The sequence below is a fragment of the Podarcis raffonei genome, chromosome 4, assembly GCF_027172205.1.
Source record: "Podarcis raffonei isolate rPodRaf1 chromosome 4, rPodRaf1.pri, whole genome shotgun sequence".
In the NCBI taxonomy this organism is placed as follows: Eukaryota; Metazoa; Chordata; class Lepidosauria; order Squamata; family Lacertidae; genus Podarcis; species Podarcis raffonei.
Window position 1 is genome coordinate 34,121,649 of NC_070605.1, and position 23,400 is coordinate 34,145,048.

At 42.0% G+C, this 23,400-nt stretch overlaps 2 protein-coding genes across 3 annotated transcripts; one reads left to right on the top strand and one right to left on the bottom strand.

Moving 5' to 3' along the window:
- The first annotated feature begins 1,551 nt into the window (after positions 1–1,551).
- On the top strand, positions 1,552–21,987 carry LOC128412770 (uncharacterized). Of its 2 annotated transcripts, XR_008330157.1 has the most exons (5): positions 1,552–2,453; positions 6,534–6,992; positions 11,802–11,942; positions 13,571–13,635; positions 21,818–21,987. XR_008330157.1 is itself a non-coding variant. In XM_053386107.1 (4 exons), exons 1-4 carry the CDS (start codon positions 2,387–2,389, stop codon positions 13,573–13,575), a joined length of 672 nt encoding a protein of 223 aa, XP_053242082.1. In that variant the 5' UTR covers positions 1,553–2,386; the 3' UTR covers positions 13,576–13,780. The 2 variants fall into 2 exon arrangements, 1 of the variants encoding a protein (XP_053242082.1); XM_053386107.1 differs by lacking the exon at positions 21,818–21,987 and having other exon boundaries at positions 1,553–2,453; positions 13,571–13,780.
- LOC128412771 (phospholipase A2-like) lies at positions 14,362–20,285 on the bottom strand. The gene is made up of 4 exons (XM_053386108.1): positions 19,676–20,285; positions 16,886–17,051; positions 15,687–15,793; positions 14,362–14,687 (listed from the first exon to the last, which is right to left on the bottom strand). The coding sequence occupies exons 1-4, from the start codon at positions 19,713–19,715 to the stop codon at positions 14,527–14,529; spliced, it is 474 nt and encodes a 157-aa protein (XP_053242083.1). The 5' UTR covers positions 19,716–20,285; the 3' UTR covers positions 14,362–14,526.
- Positions 21,988–23,400: the final 1,413 nt, after the last annotated feature.

Below are 23,400 nucleotides of genomic sequence, written 5' to 3' on the forward strand. Positions count from 1 at the left end.
GCAGGGTTCTTCTGCCTCGACCTCAAAATCTGTTCTTGCATAGCTAGAGCTCCATTTGTGAATTTGTAGGATGCATAGAAGCCCACTGTTAGGGACCGTGGGGGCTTCTGCCTCCACAATAACATAGTTGAGGAGGCTGGGGCACCACAAAGTTGATGGGCATTCCCATTCAAATGGTGTGTGCGCACTGCGTCATACGATCAGTTATGAGGGGCGGGGCTCACCTGGGCCTCCGCAATATTTTATTCAAGTTGGCACCCCTGGTAGAACGGAAGGGCATCTGCACATGTACATCAGGGTATATTTTCGCCATCAAGTAATGACAGCTATTAGAATAATAGAATCTCAGCTAAAGCATACATGACACATGGCCATCCAACCTCTGCTTAAAAACCTCCAAGGAAGGAGAGCCATAAGGGATAGATGAGTCTTGCCAAAAGGCACGTACAGTTGCTAGGCCGAGGGCAGAAGATTGTCCACCTGTGCCCAGTCCAAATCGTATGCCCATGGCAACCCTGCCCTTACTATATGCTGTGGAATACAACTCCTATCAGCCCTGACCACTGACCACACTAGCTAGGGATAATGGGATATGGAAACCACCAGGTCTGAGAAGGCTGCTTTAAATTGTTTGTTTGTTTAGATCATCAGCTGGTACATGGATGAAAGCAATTATATTTAATGGTGGTAACCTGCCCTGTTGCCATGACAATAGATCCCTTCTATGCTAGCATGAGTCTTATTGAATCAAATCTAAAATATTGAACACATAGTTGCTTAGATCTCCTTCTCATGTTATTGAGAATGCAGGAGACAAAGCAGAGAAGATGAAAAATACATTGCAACGGCTTTTGTAGCATTCTCTGTTTAATAAAGATCAGGTAAGAAGAACTATGTACAACAGGTCTCCTCTCCTTTCGCTATTTTCCAGCCCTCCTGCCTTCTGGTTGGGCCTGACCTCTTACACTAGATATGCAAAGCCAGTTTTCTAGACAAAGAATGTCTCCCTTGTTCTCTTATAATGGCAATGGCGCCCACCTGAGAGGTGCCAGAACTGAGTTCTGGTGAGTTCTGGCTGAAAACAAGCCCTGTAATGCAGTCTTATAGATATCGTCACATGTGCCTTTTCAGCTTCTGTTGGTAAAAGTAGGCTAAAAAGATTTAGGATGACAGTGCAGGTAAACCACCAAACTCAATTACCTGTGCATAAGTTAAATCTGCTGAATTTCTCACCCTTGTTATCAACAATAAAAGAAACAACTCATCAAATGAGATAACCAGTCTCAGGGAAGGACAGAAAAACATACTGTATTTTTCCATCTACAAGACGCCCCCATGTATAGGATGCCCCCTATTTTGGGGGATTCAGATTTAAGAAAATGGAGGGAGATGTATCCGTGTATACGAAGCCCCCTAATTTTTGACATTTTTTAAGGGAGAAAAACCTAGTCTTTTTCACTACAGATATTACATTGCTAGGAGTATGGGACATTGCTAGGGACAAGAGCTCTGTGACACCCCAGATGTTGGACTACATACTCTTTTTCATTTTTACATTACATTTCCCAGGGCTAAGCCATGAAATTGAAAACAGAATCTAGGCATGGCACAGTTAAGTCCGACTATTCCCATGGGTCATGAGACTATTTATTCTTATTCCCTGACAACACACAAGTTTGTTTGGGCAGTTTTCAAAAATACCAGTGGCAATTAAGTTAAATGTAATTAAATTAGTCATGGAGAATCAACAATCAGTTTTCTCAGCAACTGGAAAAAAGTTGCACAAGAGGGGTAGAATGTATTTATTAAAAATAACTGTCGTTCACTTTCCCTTCCAAACTAGAGGGGTTTACAAAATACACAAAAGCTTACCAAAAGTCACAACATATTAATATATCCAGATAATATGAATGACATTCAAAACATATTTGGTGTCATTTCAGGGGAAGATTCTTCACAATTTTTGCTGAATAACTAGGGCCACAAGCAATTTTATTAGTGCTGGCTGTTTTCATGGGGGATTTGTGAGGCAAAGGATCTTAGGAAGTTCATTCTAAAACCTGATCAAGTGCAAATTCTGGGTTGTTTAGCCAAGGCACTTCTTAAAATTTCCTCCCTAACGAGCACCCTCTCTGCAGCTTCCCTCACAAAGATTAGAGCAGCTTCCCAATGAAATAACTGCAGGAAGACCAAAAGTGGCAGCCCTCTAGGCAACAGACAGAGAGCTGTGATGTCAAAGCTGTGGTAACCTTAGTAAGTGTGACATTTACTGGGCAGAATGTGAATTCCTATTCTGTTGCAACACAAAGGCAGAGAGGCACATCTTTTTTCTTTTGCCCATACGTTTGGAGCCAAAGGCAAAACCAAAGAGAATACATTGTCAGCTATGATCAAGCAGAATTTGAAATCCTACAGCTGGGCAGTGCCCTGTCTTCTGATTTCTATCTGTTTGGGTAAGTAACTGAGCTAATGAACTACAGTACCTTCGTTTTTAGGAGATTGGAGCAGGGAGAGGGGATCTGTGGTTCCTTCTTATAGTTGCTTGTGGCAAACTAAGGGTGCAATCGTATGCACTCTTACTTGTCTGGGATGCAAGTAAGCTCCACTCAACACAATGGAACATAGCTTTGAGTAACATCCATAGTGTCAGTCTGAGTAGGTTGTGATCTGGGCTGTATCTTATTGGTCTATAGGCTATTTTGTAAAAGGTGGTTGAAGTGTATGCATCTGTAATTATGATAGACAGTCTTTAGTCTTTCACATTCTGTTACGTCTATGGTTCTATAATTTATGAAGTTTGGTTTTATAAGGTGATTTTTAAACAAAAGGGGGGGCACACAGTTTTCCATTAAAAAATATATCCTAAAGGCAGAGAAGTTGCTTCTGTGCTAATCTTTTTACATCTGAAGTCAACCCCCCCCCCCCGTTTCTGCTTCTCAACAAGCAGCTATAATTATGTTGCCTTTTTACTTAAAGACAGAATGTGGGAGTTTTAGAGAAGGGGTTTAGCTGGGCAAATTTGTCCTCAGGTTTTGTATCATTAGGACTTTATGTCTCTTCTTGTTGTGATGTACTGACTGCAAACCCTAATGAGAGAGCTGCTATAAATACACTTTTTCTATGTCCTCCCTCACCCTGCAATTTGAAGAGATCTTGCGAGGTTATGCATAAACATTTGTCACAAAATCAGTTAAGGAGGACACAGTATTGTAATGTGTTTATTGCCTGGATATACAACCCCAGGCTGACCACGTCCAAAGAGAATAAGGCTCCTTTGTGTCTAACGAATGTGTAGTGGAGTTAATATTGATACTGTTATAGGTTGAGGGTGCCAAATGCCTGGGTTTAGTAAATGCTGGAAAGTAGGATAAAGTAAACAGTGGCATGAAAAAAATAGAGGCTTGAGGACACAATGGCGTTGAAGGAAACAGAAACCAAGGAGAATGTACAACTGGGCCAAAGCTTTATGTGTGACCTCAGGAGGCAATAAAAGCTGTGCACGTATAGGCATGGATAAGTGGGCAGGCAGAGGAGGGAGAAATAGGACTGATAAGGTTGTTGCAACTAGAAGCTGGAGGGACAATTACAGCCAGCTGTGATTTCTACTGTCTCTGAAGCATAGCAACAGCCATCCCTAAGGCAAGTGCCAAGATGAAGTGATGATGCTGATGGTGGTGGGCTGGGTTTCACATACTGATTTCAAAGAACTGTCCAAATTCTGTGTATGACGCTCCCATCTAGAAAACAAAAAGATGTCAGGATGCCAGCAACACCCTGCCTTCCAACATTTCACAGATGCACACAGGGACACTCCTGTGTGCTTGTATTACGGGAGGACAATATAAATAAATACAAGTGAACTAATAACCTTTTGCAATGTTAAGAGCAAGTCCTCCATGGCGACCTTCACAGTGAAGCCCAGGGAATGAGCTGGTAATTGAACCAAAGATGGGAATCTTTGGCTTCCAGAAAAGCTTGAAACACACACACTTCAGGTCTGATATTTGAAGGTGGCAGATAAATCAAGCTGGTTGTACTGTTAAGAGGCAGTGTGGTGTAGTGGTTAGAGTACAGTGGTACCTCGGGTTACATACGCTTCAGGTTACATACGCTTCAGGTTACAGACTCCACTAACCCAGAAATATTACCTCGGGTTAAGAACTTTGCTTCAGGATGAGAACAGAAATCATGCTCCGGCGGCGCAGCAGCAGCAGGAGGCTCCATTAGCTAAAGTGGTGCTTCAGGTTAAGTACGAACCTCCGGAACGAATTAAGTATTTAACCTGAGGTACCACTGTATCGGACAAAGACCTGGGAAATCAGGATTTGAATTCCCACCAAGCCATGAGCTTATCCACACCTCAATTTGCCCTGTCGCTTCCTGCAAGGGAAACCCAATCTTCAGTGCTAAATCGAAACAGAAAGGCAATTCTGTAAGTAAAAAAATATATTATATAACTGTGATCTATGGAACTGGGGCAGTTACCAGTGCTACATAATACTTATTTTTCTCATGGGGGGCCTCTGTCTTTTAGTGTAGCAGCACCCAAACTTTGGAACTCCTTGCCTATTGACATTGGGCAAGTGCCTTCACTGTACTCTGTTCTGCACCTGCTAAATACATTTTTGTGTAGGGAAGTCTATCCAGATATGTAGCTTGTTGACATGTGTTTTAATCTAGGTTTTCACTTATTGTTTATTTCAATTTTAAAAAATGTCTTAAGTAGTTGTTTTTAACTGGGTTTTTAAATTACTGATAATCTCATTGTATTATTTTTCTAAACTGCTTTGTTGTTTTTAACAATCAACCAGTATATACATTTTATGAACTAAATTACAAAATAAAAGTCCAGATTCGATAGAAGGGCTTGGCAACTGCAAATATATAAGCCCTGTGTTTTGATGTTGCTGCATATCTGGTACCAGGACAATAAAACAACAATAACAAGAAAAACACTGGCTTTTGCCTATTTATAATATCTCAGCCTCGGTTCACCATCTGAAAAATAAGGATAATTATGATGTACCATGTAAAATTGTTGTGAAAATAAAGTAGGGAATGAAACGCTGTTATATACCTAAATTATAAGGATAGTTCAAATGATCATTCTAAGGGCATTTTTTTTAAAGTGAACCAGTTTAATTATGCTTATGCATAGGTCTTCCTTTTAACTGTGGGATGCCGAAGCTAAGATAGTCGGTCTAGGCACATGACAGTGATTCACAGGCTCAAGTTGCCATAGCAAAAACCCTTGTTGTATTTACCGAGTCTTTATTCTTCCTTTCTATATTGTTTGGTCCAGCCTCTCTTGAAGTGCACCTGTTACTCTCTCTCCACTTGGCTTCACAGGCTACCAAAGATGGCTGGATGTCAGTGATCTCTTTCAGGGCAAAGGATTTTGTAAACAGTTGAGCCCCTCAGCAAAGGTCATGAAATTAAAATGGATTTGCTAGATATCTGTCATCTTTTAAAAGCTTTAGTCAAATGCAGTAATGTATATGTTTCCATATATGAAGGAGTTATGGTGCGTAAACACTTATTTCATGGACAACATGGTTTGGTTCTGCTTATTTATCATTTTTAAAATTCATGCATGTTGAAAGAGAATAAATCAGAGTTAAGGGGGGGTTCTCAAACAACCCCGCCTCCAACATTCAAATAATGAATGTAGGGATTGTGGGTCCATGTAGGCTAGCTGCCAATGTGCCCAGCTCTCCACACATTTGGTGTGTGTTAGAAGGGCCCGATAGAACGCACCTATGTACACATGTATAGGTCCTATACATGAAAACAGTTAGCTCAGTTGGTTAAAACATGGCGTGGATAAAGCCAAGTTCATGGATTTGGCCACCTGCACATTCCTGCAGACCTGTTTACCTTCGGGGTCCCTTCCAACTCTACAATTCCTGGGCCAATCAAAGTCTATCTTGGAGTGAAATGAGGGACTTCTAAACCTCCAGAGTAGATGGGGGGCACCCATGGGAGTGGGAGGGGGAGTTGGGAAATCCTTTTGCACTAGTGCTAATCCCTGCGCTAGTACAAAAATGTATACCACCTGTACCCAGAATTATGGTTGAAACAACTGGAAATGCATCTCTTGCCAGCAGACTCACAAACTAAATCAGTACATAAAGGTAGAGGTAAAGGTACCCCTGCCCGTACGGGCCAGTCTTGACAGACTCTAGGGTTGTGCGCACATCTCACTCTAGAGGCCGGGAGCCAGCGCTGTCCGCAGACACTTCCGTGGCCAGTGTGACGAAGCTGCTCCGGCGAACCGGCACCAGAGCAGCACACGGAACGCCGTTTACATCTCTTGCCAGCAGACTCACAAAGTAAATCAGTACATACCCACCCTTTTATTTGTTACCTATTCTCTCTCCCTTTCTATAATCTGCTATGAAGTCAGAGTTTGCACTCCTTTAAATCCCACACAACCCAGTTCGCCCACCCATAGAACCCCGCACATCCCCTAAATAATCGCTACCTTCTGTAAGTCTCCCCAAGAACATTCGTCTTTCTCTCTTCTTTTGCAGCTGTTTATGCTGGTGTTGGAAATGCAGCCAAGGAGAACAGAGCTATCTCAACCCATTCACCTGCCGCTTCCCCCACGACAGTGTTTCACACACACGGAATGAGTCTTGTGTCTCCATCTGTGTCCCAGAGTCCAAGCAGAGAAAAAGCCAAAGAGGGTGAAACGGTGACCCTTGGATGCCGGTTCCAAAGTTCCCATGGCTCATCTTTGAATAACCTAACAGTGAAATGGTACAAGGAGGATGAAAAAGGGTCGAGGGACCTAATGGAGAACAACATCACTGTATTGGCAAACTACACCAGAGCATTCCTGACAGGGGAGTTATCTGAAGGCGATGCATCTTTGACTATCTTCAATGTGACAACCAGCGATCATGGCACTTATTTCTGCCAGGTGACCCTTTCCAATGGAGAGGTGGTGACAGGAGGTGGCACAAAGCTCAGGATCCGCAGGGCGCTGGGTAATGTTTTGTTTTGTTCCTTTCTTTTCTTAAATTAGCCCCAATCTGCACTATACGCTATCCTGCCACTTTAAACAATCAAGACTGTCCTCTAGTCCAGGGGTCAGCAAACGTTTTCAACAGGGGGCCGGTCCACCGTCCCTTAGACCTTGTGGGGGGCCAGACTATCTTTTTTGGGGGGAATGAACAAATTCTTATGCCCCACAAATTACCCAGAGATGCATTTTAAATAAAAGCACACATTCTACTCATGTAAAAACACACTAATTCCCGGACTGTCCACAGGCAATTGGGCTGGATCCGGCCCCTGGGCCTTAGTTTGACTACCCATGCTCTAGTCTCACCAGACTCCTGGGGAGAGTTGAGGGAGCTGAGAGTTGTTAGGAGACCCCTGTTCCCCCACAGAGCTACTATTATCAGGGAGGTTTAACAATGAATCACTCTTCACAGGGAGCTCTGAGAATCGTAGCTTTCTAAGGGGAATAGATGGGCTCCTAACAATTATCTGTATTCTTAACAAACTACAGTTCTCAGGATTCTTTGGGGGGAAGCCATGGCTGTTTAAAGTGGTATTATACTGCCTTAAACATATAGTGCAGATGGAGCCTCAATAACAGCAGTAAACAAAATAGACTGAGTGGCGGCTGAGTGAGTTTAAAGGGGGCAGTGCACCCTTCACCCTAATGGACTAGCCTCCACTGCCATGAACTAATAAAGCATGATGCGTTATGCTGCTCATCAAAAAAAATTGACAGATGCATGGCCAAGCCCATAGGGCTTGTCTACACTATAGTTTTATATTGCATGGCTTCCTAGAAAGAATCCTGGGAGCTCTGTGGCTCGATGAGGGTGCTCAGTCCTGTCGAAAGCATTATTCTCCAAACACTTAGGGAGCTATGATATGATGACGAAACTAGTTTAAGTCTGTGGTATAAAGTCATACAAGGCCACATCCACACCATATAGTAAAAGCACTATTATGCCACTTTAAACAGTTATGACTTCTCCCAAGGAATTCTGAGAAATGTCATTTGTTAAGGGTGCTGAGAGTTCCCCTCACAGAACTACAGCTCCCAGAGTTCCCTGGGAAGAGGGATTGATTGTTAACGTGTTTTGACAATTCTAGCTCTGTGAAGGGAATAGGGGTCTCCTAACACTCTTGGCACTCTGAACAAACCACAGTTCCCAGGATTCACTGCAGGGAAGCCATGATTGTTAAAGTGGCATAATAGTGTTTTATACATGTAAGATGCATTGATATGCACATCGTTGTGTGATTAATGTATGACCAGTGGCATGCTTCTGACGTCTCTAATTATTTGAGCACAGTGCTACCTCGGGTTACATACGCTTCAGGTTACAGACTCTGCTAACCCAGAAATAGTACCTCGGGTTAAGAACTTTGCTTCAGGATGAGAACAGAAATCGTGTTCCGGCAGCACGGCGGCAGCAGGAGGCCCCATTAGCTAAAGTGGTGCTTCAGGTTAAGAACAGTTTCAGGTTAAGAACGGACCTCCAGAATGAATTAAGTACTTAACCCGAGGTACCACTGTATCAACTTACATGTTTTGTTTGTTTATGTGCTCTTAATATGCCAAAACAGTTTACAACTGTGAAAACCAATCCCTAATTAAAATACACAGTAACATTAAAACGCCTCTGATTAAAATATGCAATACAACAATTTTTAAAATTAAAACCATTAAATCCCAAGTTCAATTCAGAAGAATGTTTGCCTGAATAGATGGGACTTCAGGAGCCAGAGAAATGCCAGCACTGGTACAGCCTCTTCTATTTCAGCAGAGAGGGCATTTCATACCACTGGTGCCACATTACCCCAGCCAATGGACAGGTTCAGTTTTGCCACAGGCCACAGTCCCTAAGTGAAGTATACATACATGTGTGAACTAGCTCTGGCGCACACATTCTTTAGAAATTCAAGCACAGCTTTCACAGCAGAAAATTTGTTAGGGAAATAACAGCAAAGGAACTTTTGTTATTTCTTCCTAGAATTTCTCTTCCAAGCTTTCTGAAAATATGGTCAAGGTGGCATTGTAATGTAGTCACAGCCTGATTAATTTCATCCATCTCACTTCATTTGACAGGTGGTAATGAGAATATGCAATCATTATGAAGTGGCTGCTTTTCAGAAGCGGAACTCTTTGTAACGACATTCCTTACTTCAAATGAATGGCAGCAATTAAAGATTAAAAAGTACCTCCTGCTCAATCCTCCCCAACCCCCAGTGTTGTGATTGTATCAACCTGTTCATCAACACCCAAGCTAGACCTAATAGTGGTTTTATACTACTTTCACCACCAATGAGGGGACGCGGGTGGCGCTGTGGGTTAAACCACAGAGCCTAGGACTTGCCGATCAGAAGGTCGGTGGTTCGAATCCCAATGACGGGGTGAGCTCCCGTTGCTCGATCCCAGCTCCTGCCAACCTAGCACTTCGAAAGCACATCAAAGTGCAAGTAGGTACCGCTCCGGCGGGAAGGTGAACGGCGTTTCCATGCACTGCTCTTGTTCGCCAGAAGCGGCTTAGTCATGCTGGCCACATGACCCGGAAGCTGTACGCCGGCTCCCTCGGCCAATAAAGCGAGATAAGTGCTGCAACCCCAGAGTCGGTTACGACTGGACCTAATGGTCAGGGGTCCCTTTACCTTTACCTTTACCACCAATGAATCCTGGGAATAGTAGCTTGGTGAAAGTACTGAGACTCTTCGGTCACATATTCTGAGCGTCATCATTGGGAAAGGGGATGTCTACTAAATCAGGTGCTCTGCACAAGTTCTATACATTTTATATACCTCACTGTTCAGAGAGGAGTTGCTCTAGCAGAATATTTCAGCATCTACCTTTAACGTAGAGATGCCATAAGCTTTTGCCGTGACTCAATGACACTTTCTGCCTCAAGCTGATAAGCCTGACTTTTTAAGCTCTCCACCTTTTCTCCATTTGTATGTACCCCTAGTACCCCTTTCTGGTACTTCCTTATCTTTTGGCATGCAATTTCTATCTAGAACCACCACCCTTTCTGTAATCATCTACTTCTCTCTCCTCTTTCAAGTGCTTTCTTAATTTGTCTGGTCTAACACCAGTTTAAACATGACAAAAAAATCTATACAAAGGTTAAGCAGGAGCCTTGAGGCTGCCCATACACAGTTCGCACGTAGACAACGGATGAGCTAGCACACAGGTCATGTGGTCATAATTATGTAAGTGGAAAGTAGATCACTGACCCACATGAGGGTAATTAGTAAAAGGATCAGCTGGGTTCCTAAATACAAAATCTGGGGCTTAACACACTTTGCAGCAGGAGAGAGCTCCCAGCAGCAGAGTTTAAACTCACAAAAGTCAAGCAGCAGTATAGCATGGGATATAGGCTATTAAACTCTTTTCATATCTCATTTAGTTGCATACAGCCCTCCTCATTTCTGCCCCTCTTGCAATGAACAGGCCACATTGTTAAATAAGTTTTAAAAGACTTTACTTACAAAACTCCAACAATGGTCAGATTCATGTGTAATTCCATGCAGCAGCAAGAACACAAGTAGAAATATCTTGTGTTACAAAATACAGAAAAGCTACCAAGTGCATGGTGTGAGCTCCTCTTGTGGTGAGTTCACATGGAAGAGAGAGTGAGGAAAAGGAACCAGAGGAAAGTGGGCATGACCTAGCTGAGTCCAGGAGCACAGCTCTACAACCTTAACTCAAGTACTAAATGATACTTTTGCATAGTTATGTTTGATTGCAATTTCCCACAGCAATCTCCCAGTGCCCTACCAGTGAGCTGCATTGTATTTCTATTCAAATTATTTATTTATTGAATTTATAGCCCAGGGCGGCAAACAGATATACAATTTTTTAAAAAAAGCAAAACAGGAACTTTCTAAAACAGATTAAACATATTAAAACATTCTAAGAACATCTAAATGCAGTTACAGTTATAGCACTTGTTTATAAATTTGCATATATACATAAACACTAACACATGACCATCTAATGCAGGTCTGCCTTCTTTTGTTCTTTGTGTTGATGTGTTTCCTCTTTTGACTGGGGGGCAGGGGTGATACTTAAATGGCAATTCCAACCCACTCACCTCCACTCCCAGTACAAACCTTGGTTGTACTTGTGTTACCTTGCTAGGAAAACATGGGAAGGCACAGACCATAAGGCCAGAGCCAGGCTGGAGATCTTCTGTATGCCAGAGTTTGCTGCCAGAGAAATGTCACAGGCCTAATATTTATAAATTCTTAACAGGAATAAATGTCCTATGCTTGTTTTGTCAGTTTAATGTAGATTGTAAAGTCCCTGGAATGGGGACAGCTTACATTCTACATTATTTGTATAGAAACAGGGCTTAGTATTAGCACAATATGAACGTTAAATAGTGGTGGAGTTACTCATAATCTACCAACCCACCTCAGTCACACTCTCTTCAAACTGTGTTCCAATTCACACAATTGGTTCTTGCTGTGTGTGTGTGTGTGTGTGTGTGTGTGTGTGTGTGTGTAATATATATATATATATTTGTTAGGCTTTCTCACTCTATTTTAAAAAGGACCTATGGCTGTGAATGTCCTCAGTTTTCCTAGGGAGATATTTTTGTCATTTTGGACGTAAAATAGTCTAGTCTGCAATGCAGAACGTTACACCACAAGAGTGTCTCTCGTTGTTCCTCTCACAGGTTTAGCAAACATAGATCCAAATCCGCCCCCTCAACTCCACTGTGCGTTGAGTTTTCCTTACAATTCCCTATATTCAAGACAACTGATTTCTGATGCCTCTGTGTATTTCCCCCCAGGATTGTTTGGCATAGAAGAATCCATTGGAACAATCATTGGCGTGGTGGCAGCTGGCATTGGAGGCTTGTTAGTTCTAATAGTAGTTTTAACTCCTCAGCTGAGGAAGTGCCTTCCATGTGCTAAAGCAACGTCAAACCAAGGTATGGTGACAGCAAAATGCTCAGTTGTTTGCCAGAATTATAGATGCAATGCATATTTGTTACCAGATGCTTTCAGAAAAACAAGCTTTATACTGAATAAGAACTTAAAAAGATCTAAGAGAGATCGCCAGTGCTGATATATCCAACGATCCAAGCAAATCTCTGCACTTCATTTTCTGAAAGGCTAACCAGCTGCAAAAAAAAGGGGGGGACAGCTTTAAGTATGGTGTAGAAGAGGAAATTTCAGCAAATGGAGCTAGTCTCTCAACAGAGAGGCTGCAGCACAATTTCTTACCTTCAAGATAGCTGGTGATAGATAGCTTCAAGGTCGCTATACAAGGTAGCTGACCTTCCAGATTTTTCTGGACTTCAACCATTGGGAGCCCAACAACTTGTGGGCACCATATTGGCTACCTCTGGATGGAGTAACTGCTTATAGGTGATAGCTGAAGGGGGAGCCTGATGGAATTGGTCTCTCAGCAGAGCCAGTGATGGAGGCCTCCAGTCCTGTCCCTGCATTTACTATAGCCTCGTGGAATTGCTATTGGCAGGTAAAGGTAGCAGTGAGGCTGGGATTTGAGAAGAGCTGATGGAGGAAACCTGCAGTCGCATCTCTCTGCTATTGTCTATGTGTAGACATACAGTACTATGCTTTCTTATTAAATAAACAGTTCACCACAATTGCTATCTGTATATATCTGTATGCTCAGCGATCTTCAAAGCATTTGGGGTTGTTTTGCCAAATTGTCTCTCTCTCTGTGTGTGTATACATACACACACATACACCACAAAAACAAAAAGCCCACTTAAAGAGGAAATAGTCTGAATGTTCTGTAAACAGGCACAGCAAGGTTCTTGAAGCAGATTGAACAAATACACAAGGAAGAAGCTGAATTGCCCTGAGAAGATTAAGACAGCACTCCTAAAAATACTTACCGTACTTGGAAGGTAGCTACAGTGAAACCAATAGGTGTTTGTAAGCTGAGTGAAAGCTTTTGAGATTATAGTCCTTGAGACGCTGTTAGAGCTGGTAGCAGTACAAAGCCTGCTACAATGGCTCTGACTTCAAGGACTTATTGCATGATTCTCTGTCTAAGAAACTAAGTGTAGCACAGAACAGTCAGATTAAAAAGCTTGCCACATGTTTAAATTCATCTGGATGTTACTGAGTTGCTGCAGCTCCATTCTAATTCTTTTAGGACCAATAAAACAACCATAAAAGGTCCCTTCAAGGTGCAGAGCTGAACAAGGGCAATGTAAACACAAGAAATGATTCTACATTAATATGATTAACATGAATTTTGTGCCGCTCTTGTATGTTATATTTGTGGCAAGGGTTTGGCCAACCTACAGTGGAGCCAAATAATCAGAAGTGCTTGCACAGCTCAAGCACATTACTATATTAACTTTGTGATCATACAGGGCTGCGTACACATTATACCTTTAAAGTACATTTGAAACACAGCTTCCTTGGCAGTGCCCAGAATTCTTTGATAGGAAAAATGTGCTTTGAACGTGCTTCAAATGTATATTGTGAAAAATGGGTTGTAAAATACTTAGTTGCATTATGTTGTGTCATATCCACTACTTCATTGTTTATTTACTTAATCTTTTTCCTTCCTCCACAGCATAACTTGGACAGCATGGTTAAAGTAATTGCCAGATGTGCCACCGACTATATAGTTTTCTGAATGTAAGCAAAAATGTCAGTTGTTTGAGTGTTTTCTATAGTCTACCTAAAAATGGTATAATAAAAAGGCTTTACCATCCTTTTAGAATATATGCCTCAAATTGTGACTACAGCTTAGTCATAAGATAAGCATCCTTTTCCAAAAAAAAGAACCCTTTTATAATAGCATCCTCACTGCTAAATAAAAGAAGAAAACTATATTAAAGCATAGAAAGGGGGTGGTTGCACTGAGCATTATATCTTCTGCAGACACAATAAGCCAGTGTGTGGCCAAGATGGCTGAACCTCCTGTTCTCTATCAGTAAAAAGCTCTCTGCTGTATTCAGGAATCTTATGGTGCCTTTCTGCACTTAGAGTATCTGTCTTACACTTCCTGTTCCATAGGACTGTCACTGTATAGGAACACGGCATCACCAACCACAAAGAACCTGTGGAGGTCCAGGATGGTTTGGGCACATGCACTGTAGTTATTCGGACTTACTGTAAGCACCCAGTGGCGTAGCATGGGGGGTGCAGGGGGGCTGGCCGCACCGGGCGCAACATCTGGGAGTTAGGGTTAGGGGGCGCAAATCCACGGGTTAGGGGGCACAAATTACTTGCCTTGCCCCGGGTGCTGACAACCCACGCTACGCCACTGTATGCACCACTTCTTTAAAAGATTGTAGCATGGCATTTCAAAAACACTTTTGTAGGGTATGTTTTCCATGACAAGATATAACAAGAAGCCTATGAATCTGTGCAACCAACAGGTGTAGAGGTCATAGTTTAATCTGTCATTTCCAGAAATCTGAAGATACATACACAGTTCAGAAGCTGCTAGTCTAGTTGAATGATATACAAAATACAGAGAGCTTAAAGTGGAACAAAACTGAAGGTTTCCATTACAAAGTAGTCTTAATGCCTACATTTCCCATAACTGCATACAGGGTAAATATGGCCGCACAGAAAATTTGGCCAGAAGGCATAGCGTCGGTTAAAAGGGGCAGATCTCCAACACTTGGCTGCTTCTCTGTCACATTGGCATATGATTTTTTGACATCTGTCTAACATTGTATCTGAAAAAGAGAAAAACCAGGTGAATAGTTAAAATGTAATAACAGCACCAAACTGGAACAACTAGCCACAAATTGTTAATGTCTATTGGCATTTGTTATTCATTGCAGCTGCTTTGGGAATTGTGATAGACCAGGAAGGAAATATAACTATAAATCAAAATAAGTAAGTCATTCTTAAAGTTTAGGCTCAGATTTCTGAAAGCAGTTACAATAACAGGTAGCAGATAGGGACAGTTTTCACAATGGACAGATTTATTATTATTATTATTATTATTATTATTATTATTATTATTATTATTATTATTGATTAAATTTGTATACTGTCCATCCAAAGATCCCAGGGCAATTCACAACAGAAAAATACAAAATGAGAACACAAAATAGATAATAAAACAAAAACAAACCAATAACACCCCCCCACACAGACACATTAAAAAAAGCCATAGAATGTTAATCAACCAAAGGCCTGGTTATAGAGAAACGTTTTTGCCTGGTGCCTAAAGATATGTAATGAAGGCGCCAGGTAAGCCTCCCTGGAGAGAGCATTCCACAAACAGGGAGCCACCACAGAAAAGGCCCATTCTTGTGTTGCCAAGCTCCAGACCTCTTGTGTAGGAGGCACATGAAGAAGGTCCTCAGATGATGATTGAAGGATCTGGGTTGTTCATATGGGGAGAGGCATTTGGGGCTTTTTGGTCTAGAAAAGAGTGAGTAAGTGACATGATAGTGGTGTATAAAATTATGCATGGGGTAGAATCTGTGTATAGAGATAGGGTGTGGATAGAGATAAGGTTTTTCTTCCTCTCACTTGCACTCAATGATCCCGAATGCTGAAAGATCCAGGACAGAAAAAGGAAGTACTTCACACTGTGTGTAGTTAAACTATGGAACTGAAATCAGTGGATTTAAGTCTACTCTTAGTGGACCCTAACACTAGATCATGCATTGCTTATCAAGATAAAATGGATAAATACAATGAAATTAAAATTGCTACCTTACCACATACCACAGTATTGTCATTACATGTCCATTTATATCTACGTATTATGGGGTTACAGCCTTGTTCCTCTGCGAAGCCATAACAGCAGTCATGTTCATGACAGCACCTTTAAGCAATAGAGATTGAATTGTACCCATTATATTTTGTGAGCATTTCTTCGAGGCCCATCCAAGATTTAAAAAGAGGCATGTGCCAATACAGAAGTAAATTCTTCAGCTAGACAGGCACTCTACAATATTGTTTCAAGTTCTTCTAGTGTTTCAGGGAAAGCCCATTAAGTTTTTACATTAAGTATTTATCCCTCTGGAATCATTCATTTGGTAAAAAACAACAAGAGCATTGTGCATGCAAATATTTACACCTACCACTTCACTCAGTGAAGCAAGGGTTAAAAAAGAAATCAAATTTATCTCTAGTGAAAGTCCACTGGTTCCAAATCAAGTTAAAAGAGGACACACAACATTCCTTTTCTCTCATTGCATTCTCTCAACTTAGCAACATGGTAATGTCATCTGGCATAATAAAGGGCAGGTTTTGTTATGTGCTGATCATGTTACCTATTATTCTCACTACTCACTCACCAGCACTATGTGATTTTGTCGCTGGTTTGTGCTACCACAATTAGGGATGGGCAAATCGTCAAATTTGGTTTCTCATTTTCAAATCTCAAGTTCTGTTCTGCACATTTCCTACAATTTTTGAAGTCCTCAAGAAAATTCATCATCATTTTAGTGCATTTCCCCCCTCTTAATGTACATGTTTCTATGTAAGTTTGCATAATATACACATAATAAGTAAGTCTGCATAATATACATTTATGCAAAGCAATTTCCCCTAAAATAATGCATTTTTGTATGTTATTTTTCACTAACATATGCATTTTATGGATGCTTTACCCCAGGACATGATTTTTTTGCACACATTACTTGGCTGGAGAAAGGCACTGCAAATTTCAGAGCAGTGTGAATTTTGAAGGATAGCTGTGTTTTGATTCTTGTATTGTTTTGGAATATGTGAATTTGGTAGGTTCACCTTTAAATGTGAACGGGATCAAATTTTTGCCCCATCCGTAACCACAATATAGTTTCCTACAGTTTCTCTTCCACAAATTAAACCTGGCGTCATTTCAAGGGTATTAAATAAGGTTGGATGAATTCAATTGAAGAATGACACTTGGGGATGTCATTGATGTCCTTACCAGTCTGTTTTGTCCTTAGGCCATCCTCTTCCTCCTGGACCGCAGTAGCATCCATAACCTAAATATGCCAAAGGAAATCGTCTTGTGCCACACTTTATGGCTCCAGATAACTCAAGGAGGCCTCTTTTGTGTACAGAATGGTTCTTCCCAAGAACACTATTCCAAACTGCAAAGGCAGAAGTAAAATTTTAGTGCATCTGAGTAAAAAAAACCATTACTCAAAATCCTAGTTTCCCATCTTTACACTTTCCCAGTTCTGAATTAATGTATGTATTATTGATAATATCTTTAAAATGCACTTCTGCTCACAAAGAGTTATACAACTCTACACATATCATTTCTGCAACCAAGGGTCTGCCTTGCATTCCCATTCATTTCAGTTGAGAACGACATTCCAGGTTAGCTCCATTCACTTAAATGTACAGGTGTCGTCCCCCCACTAATGCGGGGATTACGTTCTGGGCCCCTGCGCACATAAGTGGACTTGCGTAAAGTGGGGAGCAACCCACTTTAATAGGGAGGGCGTGCAGGGAGGAGAGAACGAGAAGGAGACTTGTTATGTACTGAAGTTCTCACCCTGGGCCAGCAGGGGGATACTGTAGATAGTTATGCAAATAAAGGATTGAAAGTGACGTTCAGGGATTGGATAGTTTTAGAAAGTTGTTACAGTAACGAGGTTCTGGAGCTCTATATAAGCAGGCTGACTGAGCTCTTCAGTTCAGTTCTGTTCCAGCTTACAAATAAAGAGCTGCTTTGGAAGAATCGCTGTGTCGTCTGATATGTTCACCCACAACTTAACAAGACTCACAAGCACCGCTGGGGCTGCTGCTTGGAAGTTGCCTGGGGCCGCTGCCCAGCCTGCCCCAAGCCTCCCCTCGATTGGGGCCACTGCCCAGTGCAAGGGAAGGCCAATATATTTATTTTGCAGCAACCTGCACAAATGTAGTCACGCACAAGTGGAATGCGGGTGCCTGTATTAGGGCACACTACATATGCACACACAGAATTCTGGATCAGATATGTCTAAACGTTATCAGGATCAGCATCATTTTTTCCTACAGAACTTCTTTGACGTTGTTTAGAGTTTTTCCTTTAATCTATGTATTTGTATTATATAAACACATTTGGTTCTTGCAAAATGGAAAATGTGTTTCATCATAGCCAATTCTAAGGAAATTGCATAGGCTTTAAATGTTTAGACTCCAAAGGCACTTTGGTTAAAGCATTCTGCTGAATCCAAGACTTATACAGGCTTCAGAAACACAAGTGTCTCTGCACTATAAACCTGAGGAAAATGGCAGTGTACCTCATCGTCTACTTCAGGATGATTTAACAGGGACATTTAACAACTGCCAAGCCAAAAAAACAAAACCTCAAACTGAAGACTACTGTCTTAATACAGACCGGCTGTTGTTTTTTGATACATTCCTTGGCTATCAAGTATGCATTCTGAAAAAATGTAGCATTCCTTCTCTACTTCACAGTATTCAAGTCTAATTTTAATAAACATGTAAGCAGGAGCTCTGTCTTAAGGAAAAACAAACAAACAGCAGCAATGTCTGTGCCATAACTGTGAGGTGATTCAGGTTTTAAAGGCACAGAGAGTCCACCCTAAACATATTAGTTACAAATGAAACATTGCAGTTAACAGAAGTCTGTTTTAAAAAAAAACTTTTTTAAAAATGAGAAAAGCCTCCCAATCTCTATGTATAGAAGTAAGGAGTATATATGAATTTCTTGCTGAAAATTATTGTACTATAAGAACAGCATAAACGTTCAAGGTGATTGACAAAGTATTAAAGTACACAAATTGCAAACTTCAGTTCTCAGTATTGAAAGAGATGACAGGAAGGGAAAGAGCATGCAACTTAATGCAATTCTCACTCATTCCTGCTAGAAAGTAGTTAAATTCCAAGCTGAGTATCCTTTTGTGCCCAGCAGGCCCAGTTTCTTGTAACTCTACCTGATAAATAGCAAAATAGTTACAAAAATGTGCCTGGCCGTTGGGATGGGATCTTATGATCTCAACTTTCCTGGCACGATGAAGTTTACACTGGCAGGCATTAAGCTGCAATAATATAGGTGTCCTCAAATAATTACGGTAAAAGGCCTTGCAATAACGGCCTCACATGCTTCGGTTCTGCTGTGTGCTGCTTCTGTAGTGGGGCCTTATAAAAAGAGCTTTATTTCCTTCCTCCCATCCACCCTGGACTTTAGATGAATAAAAACTAGCTATTCTCATTTCGCTGTTTAAAGTACAGGGAAGAGGCAAACAGATAATTACAGCATGAACAAAGACAATCATTCAGATATGAGAAAGACACCTGGCAATATGCCAAAGCACCTAAGACCAAGCCATTCTATTGACCTAATTCCACTGGAGCATTTTGCAGTGTCTGATAACAGCCTGAACAATGTCCTGGTGCAAATCCCACTGCACTGAAATAAGTCCACCCATTTGAAGGAGTTTTATCATACAGTACTTTGTAAACTTTCGAACTTATGAACTTTCAGACTTGTAAACACAGTGGAACATGTTTCGCCTGCACTATTTACATGCTCAAACAATGCACAGTTATCATTAAAATCAGACACCAAAAGCCCAGTTCCAGGACGATGATGACAATATGAAAAAGATAAGCTTACTCACCTGCCCAAAAGCTGTTTGCTTTGGTCGATAAGAATGTTGTAAAGCCCAGTAATGAAACCTCTGCACTAAGGGGGGCACAAAAGCACAGGTGTTTTTATGAGGTCAGCATCTACATTGCTTGGCATCTATTTTGTACTTACCTGCTTGAAACAACAGCAGTGTCACCAGCCGGAGTTCCATTTGGAGGTCAACTCAGAATGACCCCCACCCTTTCACTCGGACACACATAGCCTGACTGTCTAGAGAGTCTCCCTGTAGTTCTGCTGTCAAACTGAGCCAAGGAGTGGGAGTGTATAAACACTCTGACAAGGCTGCTCCTCTACGGTCTACTCTCAGAGCTAAATATATGTGTGTGTGTATATATATAGTTAAAGGTGAGACACTTCCTTCTGCTTTTCAAGTGCCCACTGTCCAGAGACTGATGGAAGGCCCAATTCACTAAGAACCTTTACCTTACTAAGAACACATCTGGCAAACACAGCTCAATGCCTCTGTTTGCACGTTGTTCCTTTCAGGAGGGGTTGTCGGGAGGGAATTATGTCTCTTGGACAGGTTTAGATGCTGCAGCCAATAAGCCAGGAGCTCCTTTCCTAAGCTGTTTGCTTACATCCTCAACTGACCCCTCCAAGTCATTTCACTGCTGTGTTTGCTACAGTCCAACTTTTATAACCGGGTAGCATTTGAGTTTATAGGCACTGGCAGGAATTTTCTAATTAAAAAAACCAACAACTGCAAATGCCAAGCTGAAACAATAAGCTTCTACCTACAATTTCCTGAGATTTCAACACACTAATTGACCCTGTGAAACATAAATGTGCAGAGTTTTTTTTAAAAAAAACTGGGCAACAGCCACCCGCCCATAACTCCCGAGCCTCCCCTGGTCTCCTGCCCCCTTCCCCCTTTGTTTTGACAGATCGGGGGAGGCTCGGGAGTCACAGGCAGGTGGCTGTTGCCCAGTTTTTTTAAAAAAACTCTGCACATTTATGTTTCACAGGGTGCAAAAGAAGGGCTTTGCACCTTGCTTGGCAGAGAAATCACATTCCTTGTGCCCCTCCTGGGCAACGCCCATCTGCCCGTGACTCCTGAGCCTCCCCCAATCTGTCAAAACAAAAGAGGAAGGGGGCAGGAGATCTGTACCGCCGGATGTCCCTGGTTCCCCTTTGGCAGTGGCGGAAGCAGCGAGCAGCTCCTGAAGCCAGCCAGAGCCAACTGCGCTACCAGGCTGGCTCTGGGCTGCTGAGGCTGCCACTGCCACATTTCCCAGGGACAGATTTGCAAATCTGGGGACATTCCAGGGACAGAATTTGTCCGGGGACAGATTTGCAAATCCAGGGACTGTCCCCAGAAACTGGGGACGTCTGGTAACCCTACCCAAGAGGGTCTTGCTTCCCCCAGCCACAGCCTTGGATTCCAGCAGAAATCTTTCTCTCAGCTGCCCAGCCTGCTTATTGCCTCTGGCTTCTAGCTCACAAACATCAACTCTGGCTTTTGTCTTTCTTATTACCAGACAGTGGAGGGAAGGAGGCACACCCATTTGCTCTCTGGCAAAGAGTCACTTATTTTGTTTCATTAAAGGCCCATAATTTGGGGGTCACTATCAAGAACCTGGCCTGGCTATTCCAGCAATTTGAACCCTAATGAATCCAGTACAACCCCAATGTCCCCTAACTCTCTCTCACACACACCTGCACAGTCCTTAGGATAGTCATCAGAGGCTCTTATCTAGGTTGTCCCACTGAGGTTAAGCAGGAGATAATTTTTGTAGAACTTTTAGTGGATTCAGAACTGGGCATAAACTGTTTTTTTATTTTTGGCCTGTTCTTATACTGATTTTATACAAGACTGTTTTTAGTACTGTTTTGTTTAGGATTCCTTGCTTTCACATTTCTTCTGTGAAAACTGATTTAATTATTGGATAGCAGTGAAAAAGGCAGGTGAAAAAATTGGGTCAAAAAAGCATTTGTGTTTTAATTTTATGGACTGTTTCATGTTCTTCTTTTTTAGGTTTTTAATTCTCTTTATGAGTTTTATCTGCCTTTTATTGTATAATATAGTTGTTTACATTTTCAGGGATTTTGCTAGTTGCTCAGAATCTTATTTTTCTCCTTCTTCTTTTAGAAAAGATGGAACAAAATTATTATAAATAACATTTCTGGGAACCAGTGCCAGCTCCCCTGTGGTAACCTGCTTTTTCCTCATTTCCATTCAGATGAGAGGCGGGGAAGATTATAGACATGGTGACAGCTAGACAGTTGCTAACATTTTCCCATTATTTCTTCCAGGTTTTCCATCTTGATCTTTTGCTGTCCTTCTTCTTCCCCTCCCCCTCTTGTATGCCCCTTTGGGTTTCTCCCTTCTTACTCTCACTTTATGAATGGTGCGTTGGTTAAATGAGCCCTGTTGAAGGGTCAGTGCCTGGAGCAAAAACAAAAATCCAGACTGGCCTTGCCTCTCTCAGAATAGCCCTACTGCATAATGAAAATAAAATCTGTCATCACAACCTTGTGTATTTCAGTTTCATCTCAGCTTTAGCTTCCTTTATTGCCCAGAATTCTTATGCTCAACTCATAGTCCCATAATCTGATATTAATTGTGAGAGAAGTGGGAAAATGAAGAGTTCAAATTCCACATATACCCAGTGCTTTATTTTCTTGAGCAATGGTTCTCAACCTTTTTTTTGACCATGCCCCACCTAAGCATCTCTAAAATCTTGATGTCCCCACCCCCCGTGATATATAATTATTATAATCCAAAAAGTGAAGTCCTATTCATGTGAAGGAAGCCTAAAAGGCCATTCACTGTTAATTGTCCCCCTTAAAAATCAAATTGCCCCGCTGTGGGGCATGTGCCCCATGTTGGGAAGCACGGTTCTAGAGAAAAAAAAAGTACCGGAATGCCCCTCCCTCAGAAGACCCACCCTAGAGCACAAAGAGGCTGCTCAGCTGAGGCACAGAGGCCTCCATGCCTCTGCTGAGCAGCCTAACAGACCCCCCCCCATCTCACCACCTCACATGAACCAGAGCAGCATTGGGGCTTGCTTAGCTGAAGTGCAGAGAGGCTTCCATGCCTCAGATGATCAACCTAACAAGCTTCCACCCATGCTTCTCTGACTCGTGTGAGCTGAGCAGCTGGGGGCTTCTTGAGAGGAGGCACAGCTTTCTGTGCATCAGCTGAGAGGCTGAAGAGTCTCACCAAAGCCCCATTGAGTCTCCAGCTCGTGAGGAGACCTTCTCCAGAGCCTGTAGAAAATGTTCCCTTCTGGCTCCCAGGAGGGTCTTCTCCAGGGCTGGAGGTGCTTTGCGGGGCTTTGCTGAGGCTGGTCAGGTCTCTCTCCCCACTTCTGGGGCCCAGCTGAGAGGTGCCAGAATGCTGTTCCGGCAAGTTCCGGCTAGAGAAAAAGTCCTGCATATACCACAAGGCAGCAGGAGTGCCCACTGGTTCTCCTGCTACATTCCAATAAAAATAAGAAGAGAATGTGTCCTACTTAACAAGGGTTTCCACTGATTAACAAAGAAGTCAAAACAAAACTCAGCTCATTTATTCATTGCAGGACTAAACTCAATTTATTTATCCATCATGCCTCTTAAGTGCAAAATCTCTTTTTTCGTTAAGTTAGTTGGATAAACCATTTAGCTGTCTACTATAGCAAATAATCAATCACTATTCGCATCAGCCCCAGCAAGCATGGCCAATGGCCAGGGAGTTGTAATTTGGCAACATCTGGAGGCCCAAAGGCTATAGCCCTTTAGAGGTTTTATTTGCATATTGCGTACTAAAATGATTTTTAAAAATACAAGAGCACTTAAAACCAAAGGGCAGTAGTGCCCAGCAGAATGTATGAGCATGAGGTTTCAACAACGAAACT